Genomic DNA, 25,799 nt, shown 5'->3' with positions numbered 1-25,799 from the left:
AGAGGAAAATGTGGATTTTGGAAGTGGAGATGAACACGGGGTTCATTTTGTGTTAGTGAAATTGAAGAATGTAGTGAAAGTGAGGAAGAGTTGGCTGTGGCAGGAAAAATATGAAAGGTTGAGGAATGGAAATGGAATGCAAAGATGTGTGTGATCAAATTTATTAGGCGAGTCTCTAATTATCTTTCAAGTAAACTGCATATGTGCATACTTATTACTATACTTCCACTTCAATATATAAAATTTTCACGTAAATTGCTTGGATAGTTTAAACAATATTTGACATCTTGTCTTGCTGTGCAAACCTCCACGGGAGATAGCCAAATTTAAATGGTATTTCATGGCAAAAAAATTGGCATTTAAATGGTATGCAGATGGGTTAAAAAGGGGGAAAACTGAATGCAGGCTGAAAAACTAGTCAATAAAGGGATCAGAAAGGAAAATGTTTTTAAATAAGGGGGGGATAAAAGGAATGTGGGCTGAAAACGGGAAGTCAAAACCATGTAATCTTGTTTGTAGAAGATAATTATCAACACTGTTATTTATTCCATGATCCAATTTGAAAAATAAAAAAGGAATTCCCTTTAAAATCCAGTTTCTAGTTATTAATATTGAAATGAGATTTTAACTCCAAAGGGTCAAGATGTGTTTCCACAAACCTTCATTTTCTGCATAGACAAGGCACCAAAAAGTATTGAAAATATTTAAATAAAAAAGCACGTCAAAACATAAATAATTATTCTTCATTTTAATCAACTATGGCAATTGACAACATATATTAATCCTGCAAATGAAAAACATGAACATGAGAAATGTTTTATCACTTACAATATAAATAAGGAAGGCTGCAACACTCGTTACTCTGTGGTGACCAACTGAATTATGGTCTTTATGATCTTTTTACCTCTGGTGTGGGTCAGCAAATTTAGCGTTGGCTGCTGGATTTTCTCATCTAGCAACTTCAGCAACTCTGCTCGCATCATTTTTAGCAATTCAGCAACCTGTGGAATAATTTCATATTGTTAGCTACCTTCTTGTTTAGTTATTACTCCCTCTGTCCCATAATTATTGTCTGGTACACTTTTGTTTGGTGTCCGATAATAATTGTCCGATATGCAAACTGTGACATTGGTGTATACAGAAGAAGAAAATGAAACACTGGAATGAGTCATACAACTTTATTACTCAAGGATCAGTACAAATTGGCCGATCAAGTATCCAAAAGAACATAAATAAAAAGTTACCATTTTGGCATACCGGACTATAATTATGGGACAGAGGGAGTACTTACTATGTTTGATCGATTTGGTGTACCTTACGTCACATTTCTGCCACTTTTGGCTAATCACGAAGATGACGATGAGTGATGATATGATTAATAGATGAAGGGGAACACAAAGAATGCCCAGGCTGGGATTCGAACCCGGGACCAGTTAGCACAGTGTGCTGGCAGTTACAACTAGGGATGAACTGATATGAAATTCTCACCAGTAATCATGAAGCACTGATGTAAAATTTACCGATACCAATTATTGAAATAAAATTACCTCTTTCAGCAATGTGTGCAAGTGGATATCATTAAAAGTTTTGATTTGAAAAAAGGAAACAATTACATTTATTTTACAGAATATAATCATACAAATTATATGTTTAAATTTACAAAAACAGCAAAATGGCACAATTTTGCAATAAATTACAGGCAGTACTATTGGATTGGTAGAATTTATCAGCAATTATACCAAGAAACTAATACCCTACATTGATCGATACAGATGGAGTACAGCTGACCGCTCAGAAGATCCCGACGGAAGTGAAGTGAGGTAGCAACAGGTGACCACTATTACGGTTGTGGTTTGACCCATGAGTCAGAAACACATGTTGGCCTTGCTGTAACATGTGCAGGGATGCAAGTTGTTGTCATATATTCTTTTTGAACTTCTTTGAAATACAGGCTAAATAATGTACAGGATAAACAATACAAAACTATTTGGGACACTGAAAAAAACTGGCACATGCAAATCAACTCCTACACATTTCCAAAAGTACACTGACTGCATCGGAAGGCTTCCTGTTACCCCTAACATCTGCAAATGGACTGATCCTTCCCTTTACCCCTGCACACAGCCTCCCCTCGCTTGGGAACCTTCTCCTGAGCTGATTGCTGTACCTATTAGTCTGACCCAATCATACCGTATTTACTCATGTATGATGCACACTTTTTTCCAAAATTTTTGCCCCCAAAACCTGTGGTGCGTATTATGCATGGAATAATTCAGACAGCCAACATGAAACCATACAGGGTCGGCCGTTCCATGATTTTGGGACACTTGCATTGATTTTCATGTTCACGGAACCCTATCATGTTATATATTGTTGTAAAGCTTGAATCCTGCAGTTTCTGAATATGGAAACAGTATTCCATACAATATAACGACACTAATGTGAAATGCGGTTGAAATAAGTTCATCAAAACCTGAAGAAACATTCAGATTTTTATGGTACTTTGGATGAAGAAAAACAAGGAAAAAGATAATAAAAATTAAAATGTATTACTGGCCAAATAATATAACATACATGGAGTGTGTAAATTCCTTAATGGAAGAAATCTCGTGGTGCTATCTGCTATTTGGAAGGTCCTGAATGTGCCTCGTATAAATGTTACATTAGTCACGGAAAGAAAAAGTATATATTTTGAAAAAGAAGGAATGAGCAATTGAATAGGTATGACGTCATTCACTCTTGATCAGTATAGCAACAGCTTTACAACCTACAACTAAAAGAGCCATTTCTTGAAACTGGATTGTTCTGCGCATCATATATGAGATATAAATTTTTGTCACTTTTACCCATCAAAAACCAGGATGTGCATTATACACGCACGCGCACTATACACGCGTCAATATGGTAATTGGTTTTAAAGAGTTCTGGGATCATTTTAGGTGCCCCCCCCTATTTTCACAGGTCAATTTCCCTGATTTTTTCAGGTCTGAGAACATTATCTGGTGACTACAATAGGTTTTACCTTAGGATTTGCCTTTGTCCATTAAGGAATTTTCAAAACCAGGTTATATTAGTTATACCTTCATGTGCATATAACAAAATGTATAATAGGGAAGGGATAGATTAATCGGTTCTCTCTTTGTATTGGCAAATACAGGCATATCGGTGTATCAGTTTATTCATAAAATTATGGATAGTATGACCAATCAGTAAAGCCACATATTTATGGTGAATAAAACCTCAAGATTTCGATACAAAACCTGGGCACATTTCAGAATCCATAGCAGAATAAAGCATGGCATTTTGGTATTAAAACGGTGAATAAAACCATAAATTTTATTTGAAAACTATGCTTATCACACGAAAGAAACGTTTTCCTTCTAATAGTACATTTATGTAGTTATGAGAGTAATAAGTGTGTAATGGAGTCCATTTTTGCTTCTCAAATATTTACAGCAGAACATGGTAGGAAAATGCACCTCACACCTTTCAAAAACATGAAAAATGCATTGTGCCTGTCTTCTACATTCATGAATAACCAATATTTACTTTATTTCTATTGTACAAAAAAAAAAAACAACTCTGGGAACCACTGAGATTAAGAAAGCTGTATCAACAGCAATCTTTTTTAAAGTTGTTGATTTCGATTCATTTTTGTTATACAGGAAGATTGATTTAAAATGTCTGGTTTAAAAGATTGCAAATGAGTTTATCGAATTATTTATAGTGAAATAATACATTAAGAAGTTAAATTGTGTTCTTTTAATTCTTGCAATGTAAGTAATATAACACCATTAAATCCCATTTTCAAATTGCATAATAGTCTGCTCATCCTTTGCGTACTGTATGGACTATTTTCAGTGTAAAGTATAGTTGCAGCATACTTCTACCAATCGGATATATCTACAGGGTGGCAACAATTGAAGTTGCTTTATTCAGAGCCCGTTTGAAGCATAGTATTGCTGTGAAACTTTGTATGAGGCTATAGAGACCATGGGGAAGCGATGCCGATGAAAACTAGTTCAAATTTTCACCACGAGGTGAAACATTGTGACAAAAGTTGTTCAGGATATTGATTAACATAACATACAAGTAATCCACTCCAATTTACTAAAGTTTGCTTTAAAATATTGAAAGAATGATATTGGAATGATAAGATTGGTATAGTTTCATTCAAAATCCATTGTGCCACATAATTCTGGTTGAAATTTTCAAATTTCGCACATCAAGACCCATCCAGATTCTATAAAAATATTGGCCAGTATTGGTGATTAATTCGAATGGCAGAAAAAGCTTTGGTATCAGCTCAGATCTATTTTCAATTAATTGTCTAGAAGAAATAAAAATTAGATGATATTTATTCATCCAGACAGATAAGGGTCACCCGAATGAAAGTGAGACACTTGTATTAGCATCATTGTTTAAATGCAAAGAACTTTGCATTTTCACCAGTAGATGGCATTATATTTCAGGATGCAAGCTGTTATTGTCAGAAAGTGTTACTGTGATGTGTGCATGTGTTGAAGGAAGAACATATAGTTATGGCCTGGATTTATCCAATCAGATCAAGCGAAGCAGCTATTCAATTTTTGACAGTAGAAGGTGTTAGTGGAGCTGAAATTTATCATCACATGAAGGACATGCTTAGGAATGAGTGTCTGTCACTGTGTACAGTGTTCAGATGGTGTAGTCACAAGAGGGTGCCAAGATTTGTTGCACTGCTGCTGCTGGGAAGTCCTCGGCCACTCCATGCTCCCTATATCCCTGACCTGCACAAAAAAAGCTCTATTGTTATGGATTCTGAGACCTGGGATGATGTAGAAGACTGGTTTCGCAGCCAACCATAGACATTCTTCATTCAGATTATCAACAATCTAGTGTCGTTCTGGGACACTGGCTTGAACTGACAAGGTGACTAATGTGTAGTGGATATGTAGCCCATGTATCACTATTACTTCCTGTATGTTCACGTATTCCAACCAATAAAACATGCTGGGAAAAAACAGTCTCACTTGCATTTGGACGACCCTTATACAGAAGGTAGGTGGCCGCGGTGGCTCAGTCGGTAACGCGTCTGACTACCATGCTCAAGGTCCCGGGTTCGATCCCCGGCCGGTTCAAACCCGGGAACTTTTCTAACGGTGTAAGCGGCCCCGGCGCCCACCCAGCGTCGAATAACATGGGTACCTGGGGGAAACCCTGGGGGGGTAAAGGCGGTCAGGGGCGTGATGCTGATCACATCACCCCCACTCACGACCGGATCAAGAAAGTGTGGGGCGTTACCTCCACACCCCCTATACGCCTTCATGGCATGGTGCTATGCACAGGGGAACACTTTACTTTTTTACTTTACTTATACAGAAGGTAGTTTGGACATATCTGAATGACTTTGCGATGCCACTGCGGGATTGAGCTGGAGTGGTGGCGCAGCTATTGTTATCAGTCATGTATCGCAGCTTTCAGGTGCCAGAGTGTCATGTCCGTAGCTGTCAAATGGTGCCAAAAGAGAACAGTTATTGGGAAGGGTACGTCATGACCCTTTCCCATGTACATTTCTCACATGAGCAAATAGCAAACACACCTGGTGGGGTGCAAGTGGAGGACTGTGGTCACAATGGATGAATCGCGCATTAGTGGTCACATTCGGTCAATTACTGATGGCAAGGGGTGCAGCAACTTTGTTCGCTACTGCCGGGACACTTTTCCAAGAGGCTTCATGGTTGTTACCAGATTGAGTTTTGAAGGGAAGTTGCCAGTGCACAAGGTGGACAGAAATGTGTCAGTCATACATTATGACCCCCATCTTCAGTACAGCCTCATTTGTACGGAGGGTTCACTCAACGGGTGTGCATTCATATGGACAAGGCCTGAAACCAGGCTGCCCAAACATCTCTCTGGTTTTATCAGGAGATGGAGCTGGGAAACAGGAATCCGTATTATCCCATTTCAGGACATTCCTGTGAAAAGCCCTGATGCCAATCCTATGGATTTCTGGACTCTTGGAACGACGTTTGAAACATCGCTGTCTACGCACCCTCCTCGTTTTTTGGAAAGCCTGCGGAGAGGAATGGGATAGAATTTCCATGCCTGTTTCCCAACATAGTTTCCTGCAATGGAAACTCCGATGTAGAATGACAGTCCACAATGCTGGTGATCCGACAGAATGGACCATTTGTGGCGGCATGGTACCTTGAAAGTCGTTCAGATATATCCCAAACCACCTTCTGTATTTCTGAAAAGGAGACAATTATATCACTCATTCACACACACCTACGAAAACTATTGCAATACTTACCTCATGTGACTGAACAGCAAACTTAATCCACCCATCTTCAAGTGAAACCACAAACGTCCCCTTGTGGAGCTCCACATTCAGCCCACTGCCAGTGAAGAGGACAAGCGGAAGACAAGGTACCATGGTGCATTCTCGTATGAACACCTTGGTGGTCTTCATCTTCTCATGGTACACCAAATAAGGGCTCTTGAACTGATTTGCATGAAAGTTCACTGATGAAGGGTGGATAAAAACCTGCAAATACATGAAACATGTATCACTAAAATTCCATTGGAAGACAATGTTTATTATTGTCCTTGGCTATTGGGTAATAAAATTCACTTCTTCACATCCAAGTGGCATTTTTGACCAGAATACTTTTTTTGCGTCTACTATTGGGTACTTTTCACAGTTTCAGTTTGCACCATTACTTCTGGTACACCCTATATACAGTGGAACCACTTATTTACATTCGCAAGCGTACATTTTCTTGCATTATACAGGGTGTCTATAAAAGTTGTTCGCAACTTCACAATTGAATAACGACTTTTAATAGGAGCCGCAGTGGCCTAGTTGGTAAGGCATCTGACTGTCAAGCGGGAGACTTGAGTTCGATTTCAAGGGTGGCAGATCCAAGGTTGGAATTTTCCCTTCCTTATCCCTGCACGAGGTGGCTCTGATGGTGCCTCACACAGCTACAATAAATTCATACCATGCAGCAGGGAAGGGGAGGGTGGAGGTAGATGGAGCATGGTACTGATCATACTACCTCCAAAATGTGTTGGGTCCTACCCTCCTCCCCCACATACCCTAAATGTGCCTTCATGGTATGGTGCTATAGGCAGAGGGAACTTTACCTTGCTTTTACCCTTACTTTTAATAGACATAAGATCAGATGTTGTGGTTTATGCAATACAAAGTTGGCTACTCTCCGTTGGCTCTGAAGTGCTATGTTGCAAAATTTACAAATTCAGGACTTAAGACTTTTTTGGGGGTGGATAAATAATTGATTGATTCATTTTTGTTATTAAGCATCGCTTTTCTGCCACTTTTGGCTAATCGCAACCATGAGGATGAGTGATGACATTATGACGGTATCAGAATGAGTACCATCATAATGTGAAAAATAAAATAATTTTATTTCTCAGATTTTTCGATTTGAGCTCGTATTTGGTGATTTATATTTGTACAAAATTAATTTGCATCACTTTGGCTTTGTTTTTATTTAAGTACATATCCAAACTTCACGTATTTACAATATTTTTATAATTTTGCGATGTAATTTGGTTTGTGATCAATGATATGCTTACCGAAAATTGCCAAAATTATGCATAATCGCACATATGTTTGGTTTCAGCAGCTTTTATTTGCTCTTTCATAAGTATTTGGGCACAAACATGTATTTAAAACATATTACTAGCATGTACAAATCATTTGAAATTGATTTTGGTTGATTTTCGACATTAAACTTACGGTTTGCTAAAAGAAGCGCCTTGAAGAGTAATCCCAGAGTTGAGAAGTAATCCTAAACTTGGACACATAGCCAACTCACAGAAAGGGAAAAATCCAAGTTGTGCGTAAATAACCTTTTTCCCACCAAAATTGTAAAACATAAAATAACGGTAAAAGATGAAAATAAAATACGTAAACATGTAATGAAATATTGTAAAATTTATTTTATTGTATCTAATCTATTTTACAAGCATTTTAATGTATAATTACTGTACAATTCGAAATTTGTCACTTGAAAAGTATTCGCAAGTTTGTATACTGTGAAAAAAGTTGTAACAGTGTGAGTTCGGATACACTGCTTCATCTTTAAGATCACCTCGACCCGAATGCAGTCGCTATAAAGTTTCAGAAACTGAAATTGGAACTTTTAAAACATAACATGAAGATTTGTGGATATGACGTGATATAGCAGCGCAGATAAGTATAATATTCGATTGTAACGACTGAAATTGCGTCGTAAAATGCTTAAAAGGTCCAAAGGACATTAAATTTGTGACCCGATGGATTCACGTAAAATGGCAGCCATCTTCTCTTTGTGAGGAATCATGAGATAAGTATCTTACATGCATGTACCTACATAAGTGAAAGGCCTATATTTGCAAATATATAAAAAGTGTGCACTCTGAATGTGAAAAGTCGATTGAACGTACGAATACACATAATTCGTATTTGATTCTAAGCTGATAATCGAGCGTTTGGTGCCGATTTTCATCGTAAAGATCTACGCAAGGTCGGAAATAATTCTTCTTGATAATAAATGACTTAATGTGATAAACTTGAAGATAAACCTGTAATATGCGAACAGGTTAATGCAAAACAATATTTATGCTGCAATATACATATATATATAATAACGTGTACTGAATTTATGTATGTACTAGTTATACTCAGTTGTTTAATTTTTGTTTAAATATATAGTGTGTCAATATTCGATCTTGGTAATTTTCTTTAAGTACTCAAAAGTGAATACATATTTGTGACAGTAATTTTGCAACATAGAAAATTTAAAACTTGAACTTCTCGTATTTTGTCATGTAAAATTTATGAAACTATTTTGAATTATTTTTTAAAAAAAAAATGTGAATTTGATCTCGACCGTATAGTTTTCAAATCCGAGGTAAAAAGGTCGTGATAACATGATGAAATTCATGAAGGTGATACTCACAAAGAACATGCAAGCCCAGGCCAAGATTGGGACCAAGGACGTATTAAGGGGGGGGGGGGGGTCTGGCCCCAACTCCCCCGAAAAATTTATCAAGTACTAAAATTAAATAATGAAAAATATATTCGTTTAGCCGTTGTTGTATAACTTCCTCTGAACTTATTGGAAGACAAGGATTACATTGGAATCATAGGGCTTTGAAGGACACGAAGGACGTATTTAGGGGGTCCCGATCCACATCCCCTACCTGAAAGACTTATTAAGTACGAAAATCAAATAATGAAAATATACTCGTTTGGCATTTGTTGTATAATTTCCTCTGAAGTTATTGTAAGACAAGGATTATATTGGGATCATACAGCTTTGAAGTACAGGAAGGACGTATTTAGGGGGTCCCGACCCCCCCCCACATGCACACACACCCGAAAGACTTATTAAGTAAAGGTAACAAAAAAGGTAAAGTGCTCCCCTGTGCTATGCACCATGCCATGAAGGCATATAGGGGTCAGTACCTCACACTTTCTTGATCACTGCCGAAGGTGGGAGTGATGTGATCAGCACCACGCCCCTGGCTGCCTTTACCCCCCAGAGTTTCCTCCAGGTACCCACTTTATACGACGCTGGGTGGGCACCGGAGCTGCTTGAACAGGTGGAAAAAATCCTGGTTCTCCCCCACCGGGGATCGAACTCAGGTCTCTCGCATGGTAGTCACATGCCTTAACGACCGAGCTACTGCGTACTTAAGTACGAAAATTAAATAATGAAAATATACTCGTTTAGCATTTGTTGTATTTTCCTCTGAACTTATTGGAAGACAAGGATTATATTGGGATCATACGGCTTTGAAGGACAGGAAGGACGTATTTAAGGGGGGTCCGACCCCCCCCCAAAAAAAGACTCACCAAGTACTAAATTAAGTAATGAAAATGTTAGCATTTGTTGCATAATTGATTGTTACTAATTTCCTCTGAACTTTTTACAAGGCAAGGATTATATTGGGATCATACGGCTTTGATGACATTACAAATAAGCATTTTACAATGGTGCGGTTTACTCACTATCAATACAGATAAAAATATATAAATAACTTATGTGAGTGAGTAGAAATGGTTCAGAACGACGTTTCGGAAGTCTGTACTACTTCCTTCATCAGGTAAATAAAATAAAAAAAACTTTAGGTGCCAAACATGGTACTGCGTTGTCAAATCGTAACAAATCGTAAGTTGAGGATTCAGGTTGAGGATAAAAAAGGAAAAAACTTACTGTATAACGGTACCATAAAGAGTACCATTATAAAAATAAAAATAAAATGATGCAATCATTTGAAACCAAGATTTTGTTCGTATTTGGAGGTTTATATTTGCCTAAAATTAAATTTACATCACTTTGGTTTTGTTTTAATTGAAGTACATATCTAAACTTCAAGCATTTAAAATATTTTTATAACTCAGCGATGTAATTTGGTTTATGATGGATCAGGAATGTACTTACCGTAGATTACCAATTAATGCAAATATAAAAAAGAAAAAGTGTTCCCCTGTGCATAGCACCATGCCATGAAGGCGTATAGGGGGTGTGGGGGTAACACACCACACTTTCTTGATCCGGTCGTGAGTGGGGTGATGTGATCAGCATCACGCCCCTGACCGCCTTTACCCCCCAGGGTTTCCCCCAGGTACCCATGTTATTAGATGCTGGGTGGACGCCGGGGCTGCTTCCATCGTTAGAAAAGTTCCCGGATTTGAACCGGCTGGGATTGAACCCGGGACCTTTAGCATAGTAGTCAGATGCGTTACCGACTGAGCCACCGTGGCCACAATTAATGCAAATATGCACATAAGTTTGATTTTACTAGGTTTTACTTGATCATTCATAAGTATATGGGCACGAACATGCATTTCATACTGATTACCAACACATACAAACCATTTGAAATAAGTTTTGGTGGAATTTCGACAATAAAATTAATTCATAATTGGGAAAAGAGAGACGCGGTAGTATATAAATACGGAGAAACTAGTACTCACTTTTATCCGCGAAGCTGTTTTTTCTTCTTTTTCGATTAATTTCAGTGGCCACTGCCACCATCCTCGTTGGAACTTGCTACGCTGTTGCTTGGCGTGCGTCTTTTGTTCGTACTTCTCTGGCTGCCGTCAGGTGCGCTGTGCATCTTGGTGCGTCGTCTGCTATTTCCGGGCGATAACTGCTGCAGTAGTGGAATCCAAGTGTGGTGCGCTTGCCCGCTATCGATGTTTAGTTCGTGCGGGAAGTGCATTATGGCGTGCGTTTCCTTGATTTTGGTGTCTATGAGCGTGTGGGCAGTGTGTTTGACTCGAACCTTTTCAATTTTATGGCTATTGTATTTGATATGTCTAGCAAGACCAGTAGTGGGTTGGGCTTTTTTCGCATCTGCTAGGTGCTGTTGGATTCTTTCATTGACAGATCTGATGGACCTGCCGATGTAATGAGCCTTGCCTTCACACTCTGCATCATATACACCTGGGTTGTCAAGGGGGGAGAGGAAGTACCGTTTGTGCTTGTTCAGTTTATCAGTTATTTTGGAGTTGGGTTTGTGCGCCCATAGACCTAGCACTGCGTTCAGTTGAAAAGTGGCTGACAACTAACAGAATCCCGGCCCTAGAGGTACAAGAGATAACCAGGCTATTGGAAGTTTGTCTAAAACACAATTACTTTCAGTTTGAAGATAAATTCTACAACCAATCCGAGGGCCTTGCCATAAATTCTACAACCAATCCGAGGGCCTTGCGATGGGCAACCCGCTATCAGCTCCTTTAGCCAACATCGTCATGCACCTGGCTGAAAAAGAGATACTCCACACTCCAGAACTACAACACATCCATTATGGAAGGTACGCTGACGACACAATAGTTGTATACAAAAAGGCAGAAGAACTCAACCTCCTAGTGAACAAGCTAAATAGCATCCATCCCAGGCTCAACTTCACCGTAGAGCATGAAAAACTTGGTAAAATCAACTTCCTGGACATCACCATCAGCCGTGCACTTAACAAATTCACAACCACTGTCTACAGAAAACCGGATGCAGGCAACCAGTACATACATGCTCTCTCTAGCCATCCCCCTAAACAAAAAGCCAATGTGTGGCTAAATTTTTATCGAAGAGCCTTCTCCTACTGTGGCAAAGAAGAGGATCTACGAGAGGAGATAGCCACCATCACAGAAATAGCCCTGAAGCATGGCTACACTGAATCACAACTTTCCACTTGGTGCAGTAAGGCGGAAATACAGGTCAGACACCCTAACCTACCACAATCAACCCATCCACAAGCAGCCCAGCCACAACCAACCCCCAGCAACCAATATAAATGGTTTGCCTTCCCCTACCATCCCACCACTTCCAACCGCATAGCCAAAGCCCTTCTCCCATTTGGCATCAAAGTAGCACACAAACCCAACTCCAAAATAACTGATAAACTGAACAAGCACAAACGGTACTTCCTCTCCCCCTTGACAACCCAGGTGTATATGATGCAGAGTGTGAATGCAAGGCTCATTACATCGGCAGGTCCATCAGATCTGTCAATGAAAGAATCCAACAGCACCTAGCAGATGCGAAAAAAGCCCAACCCACTACTGGTCTTGCTAGACATATCAAATACAATAGCCATAAAATTGAAAAGGTTCGAGTCAAACACACTGCCCACACGCTCATAGACACCAAAATCAAGGAAACGCACGCCATAATGCACTTCCCGCACGAACTAAACATCGATAGCGGGCAAGCGCACCACTCTTGGATTCCACTACTGCAGCAGTTATCGCACGGAAATAGCAGACGACGCACCAAGATGCACAGCGCACCTGACGGCAGCCAGAGAAGTACGAACAAAAGACGCACGCCAAGCAACAGCGTAGCAAGTTCCAACGAGGATGGTGGCAGTGGCCACTGAAATTAATCAAAAAAGAAGAAAAAACAGCTTCGCGGATAAAAGTGAGTACTAGTTTCTCCGTATTTAATAAAATTAAGATTTGTTACAATAAGCATCTTGAAGAGTAATCCTAAAGTTATAAAGTTGTGAAACATAGCAAACTCTCACAGAGGGAAAAATCTAAGATGTGCGTAAAAAACCTTTTTCCCACAAAAATTATAAAATCTTTATTTAAACTAACTAACTCTCTAGCCTTCTTAAACCCGAAGGTTCATGGCTGCAGCAATACAGGCCTTCCATCTGTCCCTATCTTGAGCAAGATCTATATACTCTTTTCCATCCCTACCGATTTCCTTTAGGTCCATCTCAACGTTGTCCCTCCATCTTCGTCTTGGCCTTCCTACAGGTCTCTTACCATCTGGTTTCCCAACAAGAATCCTGTAAACTCCTCTTTCCTCTCCCATTCGTGCCACATGGCCTGCCCACCTAAGTCTTCTTGATTTAATTATTCTAATAATATCTGGACATGAGTACAAATTATGTAGTTCTAAATTATGTAACCTTCTCCACTCACCTGTCTCCTCATCCCTTTTAGGTCCAAATATTTTCCTAAGGATCTTATTTTCAAATACTCTCAATTTATGTTCCTCTTTCAATGTAAGGGACCAAGTTTCACACCCATATAATACTACAGGCAAAATTACTGTTTTGTATATTTTAACTTTTAGTTTCTTAGATATTAAACGAGAAGACAAAAGTTTATGAAGAGAGAAGTAACATGCATTTCCTGAATTAAGCCTACTTTTTATTTCCTCTTTAATATAATTTTCATTTGTTAATATTACTCCTAAGTATTTGAATTTGGAAACTGGTTCAAACGAGTTGTTATCAATAATTAGATTTTGATTATTACCTAACACTTGGTTTCGGCCTGTAAGCATATATTTAGTTTTCTCTTTGTTAACTTCCAAACCTATCTCTTTAGCAGTTTTGAAAAATATTTTAGCATTATTCTTAATTGTATTCACATCATCCCCCAGTAAGTCTACATCATCTGCATATGCTAACAACTGAGTCACACCATTTAATTTTAGTCCTTCTTTAGTTTCTTTTACCTTCCTTACAGCATATTCTAAGGCAAAATTAAAGAGCAATGGAGATAATGCATCTCCTTGTTTTAACCCATCATGAATTGTAAATTTGTCAGACATATTATTACCCACACGAATTTTACTTTCTGTTTCACTGGTGCATATTTTTATCATACTAACAAGCTTCTTAGGTATTCCAAACTCTACTAATATATTATATAATTTATCTCTTTTGACCGAATCATATGCTTTTTTGAAATCAATGAATAGCTGATGGACATTTTGATTATATTCCCACTTTTTTTCAAGTGTCTGTCTGATGTGAAAAATTTGATCTGTAGTTGATCTGTTACGTTTAAATCCACATTGATAATCACCTATAATTTCATTAGCGTATGGGGTTAGTCTTGTTAAAAGAATGTTAGACAATATTTTGTATGTTGTTGAGAGTAGAGAAATTCCACGGTAATTATTGCAGTTCATTTTATCACCTTTTTTAAACACAGGAACAATTATGGATTCTTTCCACTGTTGAGGGATTTCTTCTTTATTCCATATTAAACAAATTAATTTATGAATTTGACATATTAATGAATTTCCACCATATTTAATTAACTCAGCTGGTATTAAATCAATGCCAGGTGCTTTGTTATTCTTTAGCCGTTTAATAGCATCTTTAACTTCAGTCAAGTTAGGTTCTGGAACTAAAGGTTCTGCTGTGTGTACTTCATTTACTTCTGATTTATCTCCTACGTGCACATTTAAAAGGTCATTAAAGTAGTTCTTCCATCTATTTAGAATATCGCTTGGGTCAGCTAGAAAATCACCGTCTTTATCTTTTATCAAGTTTACTTTAGGTTGCCACCCCTTTCTAAATTCATTTACACCTTTATATAAATCTCTGATATTTTTATTTTTGCTGTTTGTTTCAATTTCGTTAATTTTGCTTTTCAAGTAATCTCTTTTTTTACTTCTAAACGTGCGGTTAACTTCTCGCTTTATTCTATTATAATTGCTTAGATTTGTATCATCAGAGTTATTTAACCACCTAAGTCTAGCCTGATTTCTTATTTCTATTAGATTATGACATTTATTATCAAACCATGGCTTACTTTTTCTTGGTTTATGGTATCCTATACTTTCTTTAGCTGCTGATTCTATTGCATTACGTATGTGCTCCCAATTCTTATTTACGTCTGTTTCATTTATATTTTCATCATCATTTAAATCCTGCAAAACATCAAATCTATTTGACAGTTTAATTTGGTAATCTTTCTTAATTCTTTCATCAGTAAACTTTCCTGTATCAAATTTTAGAACTTTTAGATTTTGTTGCTTATGATTTATCACTGAGAGTCTTTCTCTTAATTTAGCAATTACTAGATAATGGTCACTGGCACAGTCAGCACCTCTATGTGTACGAACGTCAATTATACTAGTATGCCTTCTCTTATCAATGAGAATATGATCTATCTGATTATGAGTTTTACCATCTGGAGAAGACCAGGTATATTTATGGATATCTTTATGTTTAAAAGTGGTACTTTTCACAATTAAATTCTTTGAGGTTGCAAAAGTAATCAATCTTATACCATTATCATTACTTAAATCATGAAGACTTTCTTTACCAATCGTGGGTTTAAATGTCTCTTCTTTGCCAATCTGTGCATTACAGTCACCTAACAGAATTTTCATATCATACTGAGAAAATTTATCAAAGACCTGTTCTAACTCTGTATAAAAATCATCTTTAGTATTATCATCTTTATCTTCCGTTGGTGCATGTATGTTTATTAAAATAATTTTACACCACCTACCCTGTAAAACTGCATATGATATCCTATCATTAATAAATTCTACTGTTTTAAGAGCCGAGATAATTCTATTATTTATGAAAAAGCCTGTTCCAAAATTATGATTTTCAGTACCACCATACAAAAAAGTATAATTTTTAGTTTTACAATTCCCTTCTCCTAGCCACCTAACTTCCTGGACAGCTACTACATCTAATTTATACTTCACTATCTCATTAACTGTGCACTGAAATGCCCCAGGCCGGTAAAGGCTCAGAACATTCCAGGTGCCTAATTTAATATCCTTATTCCTAACGTGGATCTTATCCTTAGTCCAGGGACCTCCCAAAGTAGTCCCCACCCGGAGATCCGAACGGGGGACTATTTTACCTCCGGAATATTTTACCTTGGGAACATCCATGGCCTTATATTTCTGTTTCTTGACATGTCTTTTTACAGTGCAGAGTTGTCAGCTCTACGCCTAACCCCCAATATGAATGGAGGAACTACTACACAAGACAAACACAAACATATTAGACAGCACAATTACTACACAAGACGAACACAAACACATTAGACAGCATAACTACTACACAAGACACACACAAACACATCACAACTATAACACAATATAAACACACACACACCACAACTACTACACAATATAAACACACACACACACAGATATTTAATATTCTCCAGGAAAATGTTTCTTCCGCCTTCCCTAATGTTCTTTTTACACAAACAACCTTGTTTCCTGATAGTCTAGGACCTACTCAGAAAAGAAAAGGTTTGAAACATTTTTTTCAAATGCACCATGATACTTTGTTTTTTCAGTATAGAGTGTAAAATGTAGAAAATTAAGTTTGGTTTTGGCAATTTTCTCCAAACTTACCACAACAATTAACATAACGATAAAAAAGGGAACTTTCAGAGGAATGTCTTCCACTTTCCTTATCGACGGCATAGTGTCTCAAATATATTCCCAAGCAACGGCATATTTTTTTTCTTCTCATAGTATTGTTATTGTCATTATTGGGTAATATAAATGTTCTTTCACCTTGCATAACAAATATTATTGTACATAATCAATTATGTTAAAAATATTTCAACATCATTCAGCAATTCTTTCATTTATAATACACTATAGAGTGTGGATTACGTAAATAAATTAATATACATCAATCGCGTTCTTTCTTACAGTGAACTTGAATGCACTTAAACAAGAAAATAAGACATTACAAGAGGTGTTTTCAGTGGTCAAAGGCACATATAAACATGATGTTTTAAACATGCCAATCCTGTATAAAATTTGTATATATAAAGGTAAAAATCTTTATTTACCTTTGATAATTAAAAAAAGATACGAAAACACGTAATAAAGTATTGTAATATCTTTTTTTTATTGTACCAACTTTATTTTACAATCATTTTCATGTATTAACACTGTACAATTGTATAATTCTCATTTAAAAAATATTAATGAGTTTATATTCTGTGCATATGGTTGTAACAGTGTGAGTTTTGATACACTGATCATCTAAAACAGGCATGTCAAACACGCGGCCCGCAGGCCGCATGCGGCCCTCGATATATTTTTGTGCGGCTCCTTTGCTATTATTTGTTTTTAAGTAGTAGAACCTTCAGATGTAGTAGTTGCTAAAATATCTGTGTTCATATAACACGATGTGAAATTTCACACGTTTTCCTCTTGGACAGGATATACCCGTCGGTAGGTGAAAAAAGATGGTTGTGTTGCATTATTGGGGTGGTTGGCGAATGTAGTGATTGCCAGTTGTTCAGAGTCCAAGGCTACGTCTTCTGCCTGCGCAGTTTTCCCTCTGGAATCTAGAATGAGGGGAGGGTTGAAGGGAAAGGGGAACAAGCTGCCTTCGCCCGAAAACCTATTACCGCGTCTTATAGTCTGCGCGACTCACCCCTCCCTTGCCTCTCCCGCATCTTCGCTACCCTCAGTCGGTTCCATTTTCCAAGAAGTTTGGGTCTATTCGGTTTGCTTTGTTTGTGCTACCAACAATGTCTTTGTCGAAACCAAGTGGTAGTAAACGAAAAATTTCTGATGAACATCGTAGTTTTCAAGAGAAATGGGAGTTGGAGTACTTTTGTTGTGAAGTGAAAGATAAAATTGTTTGCTTGGTTTGCAGATCAACCATTAGTGTACCGAAGTTATATAATGTCAAACGTGATTATAAGCAACACAGAGCTACATACAACCAATACGACGGATTAATGAGGCAAGACTAGCTGAGAGAGTTGAAGGCATTTATTGCTGTTCGTGAACTTTTGCGGAAGTATGATTTACCTCTGTCAAAGTTATCCTGTGTAGCTACGGATGGTGCCCCTTCAATGACGGGAAAAAAAACAATAGTTTTGTGACAAAACTGCAAAACGAATTTCGTGAAACCTGCGATAAACACATGTTCCATCATGTGCATTGCATCATTCACCAAGAGGTCTTGTGTTCAAAAGTAATCAACATGGAAAGTGTGATGAAGCCTGTGAAAAAGTTATCAACTTCATAAGATTCCGTGGCTTAAACCAGCGACAATTTTCTGCTTTCTTAGCAGATTTAGAAAGCGAATATTCTGGAGTGCCCTACTACACAGAAGTGCGCTGGCTATCGTGTTCTATGGTTCTTGAAAGATTCTGGAACTTGAAAGATGAAATATGTCAATTTTTGAAATGAAAGAACAAGACACCAGCCTTTTTTCGCAACCAACGTGGTTACAAGATCTTTCCTTTCTTGTTGATATAACAAAACACTTGTTAGATTTAAATTTGAAACTGCAAGGAAAAGATCAATTAGTCACCAACATGAATGATCAAGTGAAAACATTCGAGCGTAAGTTATTGCTTTGGGAAAAACAGTTAAGAAACGAAGACTTGACACACTTTCCAATTTGTTCTAAATACAGATCAAGTTCAAAGGACCCTGTTTTGTACAAAAGTACGCCGAAAAAAATCAGCTTTTGAATACTGAATTCGGGAAAAGGTTCCACGATGTTCGTTCTTCCGAAGACAAGATCTCCTTGTTTTCAGCCCTGTTTACGACTGATGTAGAAAAAGTGGCAGCACATTTGCAGATGGAAGTAATTGAAATTCAGTGCGACTCAACTTTGAAACAAAAGTACAGCGAAGTGGGTATTCCTGACTTTTACAAGTATTTGCCTGCACGTTTTCCAGAAACCTGAAAATTTGCGTGTGAAATAATTTCCATATTCGGTAGCACTTACCAGTGTGAAAAACTTTTCTCACTCGTGAAAGGAAACAAGTCACCAACGAGATCCAGATTATCAGACGTTCATCTTAGCTGTGTTCTGAAAGTAGCTGCTTTAAATAAGATGTCTCCTGATATTGATAAGTTTGTGGCAGAAAAAAGGTGCCAGCTGTCAGGCAAGAAGCAATGATCAAGTTTCAATGAATGTTCAATATACTTTATTAAGTGTTATGTTAGTCATTCTTTAAAATAAAGTATTAAAGAAATAATTAATTTTTTCCTTGCGGCCCGCCCTATCGAACACTACTGACTATTTGGCCCAGTTCAGATTTTGAGTTTGACATGCCTGATCTAAAAGATCGCTGACTCAGAGGATGGAGTCGTTAAATTTTACAGAGACTTAAATAGGGTCTATTTTTCTTACAAAAGCAAGATGTATACGTAAAACGTGATAATCCTGTGGAAAGAAGCATCGTATTTGTGTTTCGATCTTAAGAAAGGCCGTGATGAGCCATTAAGGTCCAAAGGACATTAAAATAGTGACATGTCGGAATGACGAAAATGGGCCGCCATCTTATCTTCATGAAGAAGACTCGGATAAGTATTCTCGAATTGCCATAAATATGCAAGATATAAGTCAGTAAAGTGGACAATAATCTTTTATTTTAAATTTGACGTATCCTCAGAACTTTGACATTACAAGTGCTATTTTTTTTTTGTCGACAAAATCGAATAATTGATACTGGTTATCTCGATCAAAAGTTCGTAAACTGAATTGTTTTACATGTGAACACATAGCCACATGGTATCTCATTTAATTGGAAAAGAACATGAAAAAATGTAAAAGAGTGAAATCAAAAATGCAAAATCTTAATTTATGATGTATAAATATATATATTGAATAGTATGAAAATGCAAGTGTGTATGTTGTTAATTTTCTTTTAATACATTTTGCATTAGTTATTGATTCCTGGTAATTTTATTCATTACACTTAAAGTGAAAACCACTATTGGGTCGGTGACTAGGTATATATTAAATTTTGTCTTGAAATTCTTATAAGATATGATTTAAACAAATATTAATTTTCATTAATTCTTTTGAAAAAAATGACTACGATACGTTTTCAGTTTGCCGAGGGACATCGTAAGTTATAAATGTGACGGCATAAAAACTCCGATGAAAATCTCAACTGGTTAAAAAAGTTAAAAACAAAAACCACACAACTAAAACAAATAAAAATTGACAACCTATTATAGCCCCCTAGTGACTCCCATCAGTGTGGGTAGAACAACACAACACAGGAGCGCTCCCAGTCCATGTGTTCTACCCACACTGATGGGAGTCACTAGGGGGCTATAATAGGTTGTCAATTTTTATTTGTTTTAGTTGTGTGGTTTTTGTTTTTAACTTTTTTAACCAGTTGAGATTTTCATCGGAGTTTTTATGCCGTCACAGTAAGTTTTTACCTTTTTTATCCTCAAATTACGATTTGACAACGTGGTACCATGTTTGGCACCTAAAGTTTTTTATTTTATTTACCTGATGAAGGAAGTAGTACAGACTTCCGAAATGTCGTTTTGAACCATTTCTACTCACTCACATAAGTTATTTATATATTTTTATCTGCATTACAAACAAGATTTATGTACAATACTACTCAAAATAATATGCATAAAATATTAATCAGTAACTTACTTTTCTCCAACTACATGTAACATCATTTTTCTTATTCGATAAATATTCAATTATTATTTGACATTAATTTCATTAGCCAACGCACTTGTTTTTATGTAAATTATTCCGATCTTAACTACAGGTAAGCTACATAATGAATATGCGCTGATATATCTATTCTTATACAGTCTTTTTATCTAATGGTGTAATAATAATATTATTTTATGTATTGTAATTAGTATTAATTTGATTTATAATTATTTTAATATAAACATTATTATTATTATTATTATTATTATTCCTGAGACACTTGGTTTGGAACCCTTCCCTCACCCAAAGATATTTCTAGATACGTGCCTGCCAGGGACCTCTGGCATCATAGCACAATTTACTACACACTCTACCATGGAGGCTGGCTGGACATGCGAAGGTTAGACATGGACAATTCTGGATTGTAACAAATCTATCGAAGTGTGCAGTTCTGTTTTTTTTCTGAGGCAAAACAACTGGCTGCACACGTTACTTCAAGTGAATGAAACAATCAGGTTCAGGGAAACAATTAATTTTATATTGGTTATCAGTAATGGTAAATTTTGATTGGTGATAATTGGCAAGATAAAGTTATTGGTGCATCACTAACCATATGACATATAAAGGAAACATGAAAAAACAAAGATGCAATCCCTTTACTTACATATCCATCTTCCTTAGTTTTTAACTTCAGCTCCTCTGGTCTGGGAAGTTTTGGTATTCCGCCAGCCTTACTCTGGGCGAATGACTTTTCAGGCGAAAGAACCTTCACAACATTTGGGTACAAAGCTGCGCAGAGTAATGCTGCCAACAGTTTCATGTTGTCCCCATTAGCATTTAGCTGGAAATAGAGAGTTATGAGAGAGTACTATAAGCATAAAGGACACTTTAGGTCAAAATCTGGGATACAATTAATTTCAGTATATAAAGTTCCTGGGAAATAGGGGTGTGAAATAGGAAATGTTTGAAATTTCCTGACACTGAAAATTTAATATACACTTCTTCCCCTCAAGTGATTGTTCTTGCATTTCTGCAATAAACTCACATTTTCAAGAAATTCCAGACACTTATAATGCAGAACATATTGAGAAAAAGTTACTTTTGAAACGCAAGCATTTGGAATTTCCTGACTGTTCGGGATCTCAAAAAGTCTGTTGCTAAGTTGGGATCTGGTGGGGAATTTTTTTTCCTGTCCTGGTATAGACATTACAGGATGCCACACACCCCTACTGCAAATAATGTGGATCTGACACATATTCAGTTCAAAAAATAATTCATACTTAATTCTCCATTGGTAAAGATCCATTTCATACAGCCATTGGTCATGGATGAGTATGCGCGCTCAAAAAACACACACCACATCATAATGACTAAATGTGGTAAATTATTTTAAGTTACAATTATATAGTATATCCAGAATGTTTTATTTTCACTGGAGAAAAGTTAACTGAAATTATTATAGTTTCAACACACTCAACAAACATTTTCATAGTAGGTTCATATATACAGTATCAGAAACAGAAAAATGTATATTTAAAAATATTTTTTTTTGCTTTATTCAAAATCATTAAAAATGTTTTTTTGCGTCAAATCCAGTTTTGCTGACAAGTGAGATCTTCATTTGAGTATATTAATTTGCTACCATGCTTTCATTCCCTGGCACATGAATATAAGAGTATAATACAAAAGGAAATGAATGTTTCACAAATACTAATAGTACTAACCTTTGGTCCAGTGACTGATACAATGTGATCTCCGCCTGATCTCATCCGTCGACGCAGCTCCTGGAGGTTCACTTCCCCTGGCACAAACCCTATGCTGGCGAGCAGATCCACATACTGCTGCTTTATCTCTGCCAGTGACTGCAGTGTTCGCGATGACAGATAATTCTCCTCAGCAAAGACCTTACCTGCATAGTTGCCCTTTTCACATGATTTCAACCAGGCCTACAACAAAAATAGTTTGCATTCATTCACACACAGTAATTACTAGAGATGGCAACACGTGTCAAAGTTAAACAGCTACTTTTAAACACAGAATTCAGGCTGTGTCCGAAAGGTATGAAGTACAGATTTGAAGTATCGTCCTGACGGAAGTGAAGTCACCTAGTGTGATTAACTCTGATAAACTTACTTTTCATTTTAACACGTTAATGTTTTCTCGTGATCGATTTCGCCACCTGTTTGGTGGCTTCGTCAGAAATCGATTGCGAGACAGTCTTTGTCATGTGATTTTTGCATTCGTCGTTCATTTGTTTGAAATCACAGAGGTAGAAAGCCAGCAAGTTGTTTGTTGAAGATCTTCTAATGTGTGAAAATGTATGTATGTGTAAGAATATCTGAAAATGCTATGTGATTTCTATGGTGAAAAACAGGTGTTTAAAATGCAGGGAAAACAACAATTGATTGATTTAGTTTATTTTACTTAGCATTTTGTGCCTCCTGGCTAATTTGCGAAGATGGGGATGAGTGATGAAATTGATGAATAGACATTCACAAACAACCAAGCCTGAGCAGGATTCGAACCTGGGACCCTTGGCGTTGTAGGGAAAACAACGAGTCCTCAGTTTTATCTACTGATCGTATTTGGCACTGCAGTAGTCAAAAGACTTTCAGACTTTCACTTCCAGCTCACGACTTCAAGACCATTCTCGAAGGATGCTCACTTCAAGTACGGTCTTGCACCTTTTGGACACAACTTCACATGAATTATTAATGTTAGACAAAGAGAACAAAAATTGAAATTTTATACACAATAGACCAAATTGAACTAAAAAAAAGTGTATGTGTAAGTGGTATATTCCTACAAGGTAAAGTCATGTTGAAAATAGGGAGATACTCCTTGCAGGGAGTTGCCATTTCACAGAAAAAAATCGCTTCTAGATGCCTTTACCACCCAGGTTTGGCCATTTCATTAGAGGCTGAGTGAATTATAATAAATTTTACTGATAAATAAATACATTGATGTGCCTACCTACATAGTGAAATGGCAATAACTAAGGCTCGGAAGTTGATGACCTAAAAAATGTAAAAACATTATCTACAGAATGACCCTAAAAGTATTAACACATAACTCAAAATAATTTTCACTCTGAAAATTAAAGCTTGAGTTTTTAATAAATTACAAGAGAGTAGTTGAATGATTTGATAAAACCCATTGTTTGGTGGTTTGAACTACCGGTAGTAGTTCTGGTGACCTTGGTGGCCACGTTATGAACCGCGATCCTCTACCAATCCATTGTGCATTAAAGTGCTCATCTAATAAATGGCTAACTTCTTTGGCAAAGTGGCATGGGGCTCCGTCTTTACAGGTTTAAATTCTGGAAGTGCCAAAACACAAAACATCTTCTGTTATGGCGTCCACATGGCAAATGATGCCTTCACAGCAGTTTGAACGAGCCTACAGCTTCTGTGCTTGCGCGATCTGCCACAGCACGTTACATTTAAAACTTTTTCAGTTACTCTTCACAGTGTTGCCACCAATCAGTCATTCCAACTATTTGTTACAATTTTATGAATTTTTCTTTTATTGTACTCCTAAGCGGAACATGATGTATGTAAGTTATGCTAGCAAATGCATTTAAAACTCATGAAACAACAGGTGAAGAAGAAAAAACTGAAAAATGGCCTAAATAAGTAAATAAAAAGACAGAAAAATGCAAGAGTGAAAAATGAAAATATTGTTTTCTGGTTCTAACTGAAGGAAAGTGGACTGATATCATGTTGAGCATTGCTTTCAAAGCTCAGAAAAAAAAATCTTTTTCATCAACATCCGAGCCAAGTTTATCCCACTCCTAGAGAAAATATATTTCTTTTTTTTTTTTACATATAAGAACAGATGTTAGAGCAAATTGGTGTTTACAAAAATGATTAAAACCAAAATGCACAACAATCATGTTTAATATTCCCTGATTCTTGTCAGGTCAGTGGGAACACAGCAAGATTACCTTATAAGCCTTGAGAACTGTTAGCTGGTCACTATTACAGGTTGTGAATTCCAGCTTCTTGGCATCTGACTGATCCTTCTTCCCAAAAGGTGTAACGAATGGAGATTTAAAACTGAGACAAGCTGCTATGGTCAGCGCAGAATCAAGGCAACAGAAAATGACTCCAAACAGCATCAGCTTTCCAATTCTGAAAGTAGAATATTGTACATACATTCTTCTCACACTGATATCACATTTATGCACACAGTTAAGAGGTGAAATTTTTACTTTAATAGTAAGCAGTGTGTCATGGTTTTTAAAACAAGCAAGATGACATGAGATAATTGTATACATCACCTGGTTTGCAATGTATGTTTTGTGTATTGTTTACACTTGAATAATATATTTATGTAACTTGTAAACGAACAGATAATCATAGGAGAAAAAGAAATACCAAATAAAATTTCTACCATATTGATAAACTGACATGACATTATGAGCTAATATGTACTATTGGTGAAGGTAAAATTCCTCGTGCATATAGAACCGTGTCATGAAGGCACATTTAGGGGATGTGGGGGTAGGGCCCCACACAATCTCGACCTTGGGCATTTTGGAGGTGATGTGAACAGCACCATGCTCTGGATAAATATTTATTTTATTTTCACCTATAACAGAGCTTTGGCTCCAATTACAATAGGCTTACATAGATTAAAAACAATTAAAAAATTACAATTTCAACAACACAAAACAAAAGAAGAAAGAAAGAGAAAGCAAACTACACTAATTATTGCGTAAAGAATACGAGCACAAATTTTATACAAAGCATAAATCTAAAAATAATATTTACAGATACATATCAATATGCAGATATTCATAACTATACACATGTATATATAACAAATATATGTACTACTGACAGATACATTAGTAGTTTGTGCAATTCTTTATTTCAATATTGATCATTTTACAATATATTTTATTATTTTTTCCTCCTGGATGAATGAAATGTGAGATGGGACAAATGCAATGAAATGTCCATGCATTAGCTAGGATTTGAACCTAGTACCCTGCATTAATAATTTGTTGTACTAACCACTCAGCAACAGAAGATGACTGTAGAAGTGAACGTGTTAGTTATCCATTGGATACTAGATACAGTAGAGTAGGGTTATCACCAGTATCAGTAATT

The 25,799-nt window shown here is 36.8% G+C and overlaps 1 protein-coding gene across 2 annotated transcripts in view; it reads right to left on the bottom strand.

Moving 5' to 3' along the window:
- Window positions 1–737: 737 nt before the first annotated feature.
- LOC145980551 (putative ATP-dependent RNA helicase DHX57) overlaps window positions 738–25,799 on the bottom strand; it is a 63,365-nt gene continuing 38,303 nt past the window's right edge. For both annotated transcript variants that reach the window (XM_083113572.1, XM_083113573.1), the window contains exons 14-18: window positions 24,629–24,815; window positions 22,407–22,628; window positions 21,347–21,523; window positions 6,296–6,529; window positions 738–1,001 (exon numbers count right to left, since the gene is read on the bottom strand). In XM_083113572.1, the coding sequence (XP_082969698.1) occupies window positions 858–1,001; window positions 6,296–6,529; window positions 21,347–21,523; window positions 22,407–22,628; window positions 24,629–24,815 (964 nt within the window). In that variant the 3' untranslated portion in view covers window positions 738–857. The remainder of the gene's footprint in view (window positions 1,002–6,295; window positions 6,530–21,346; window positions 21,524–22,406; window positions 22,629–24,628; window positions 24,816–25,799) is intronic.

Source organism: Lepisma saccharinum, chromosome 28, assembly GCF_977018435.1.
Source record: "Lepisma saccharinum chromosome 28, izLepSacc3.1, whole genome shotgun sequence".
In the NCBI taxonomy this organism is placed as follows: domain Eukaryota; kingdom Metazoa; phylum Arthropoda; class Insecta; order Zygentoma; family Lepismatidae; genus Lepisma; species Lepisma saccharinum.
Note: the sequence above shows the minus strand (reverse complement) of the source record. Positions and strands in the feature narration are given on the sequence as shown.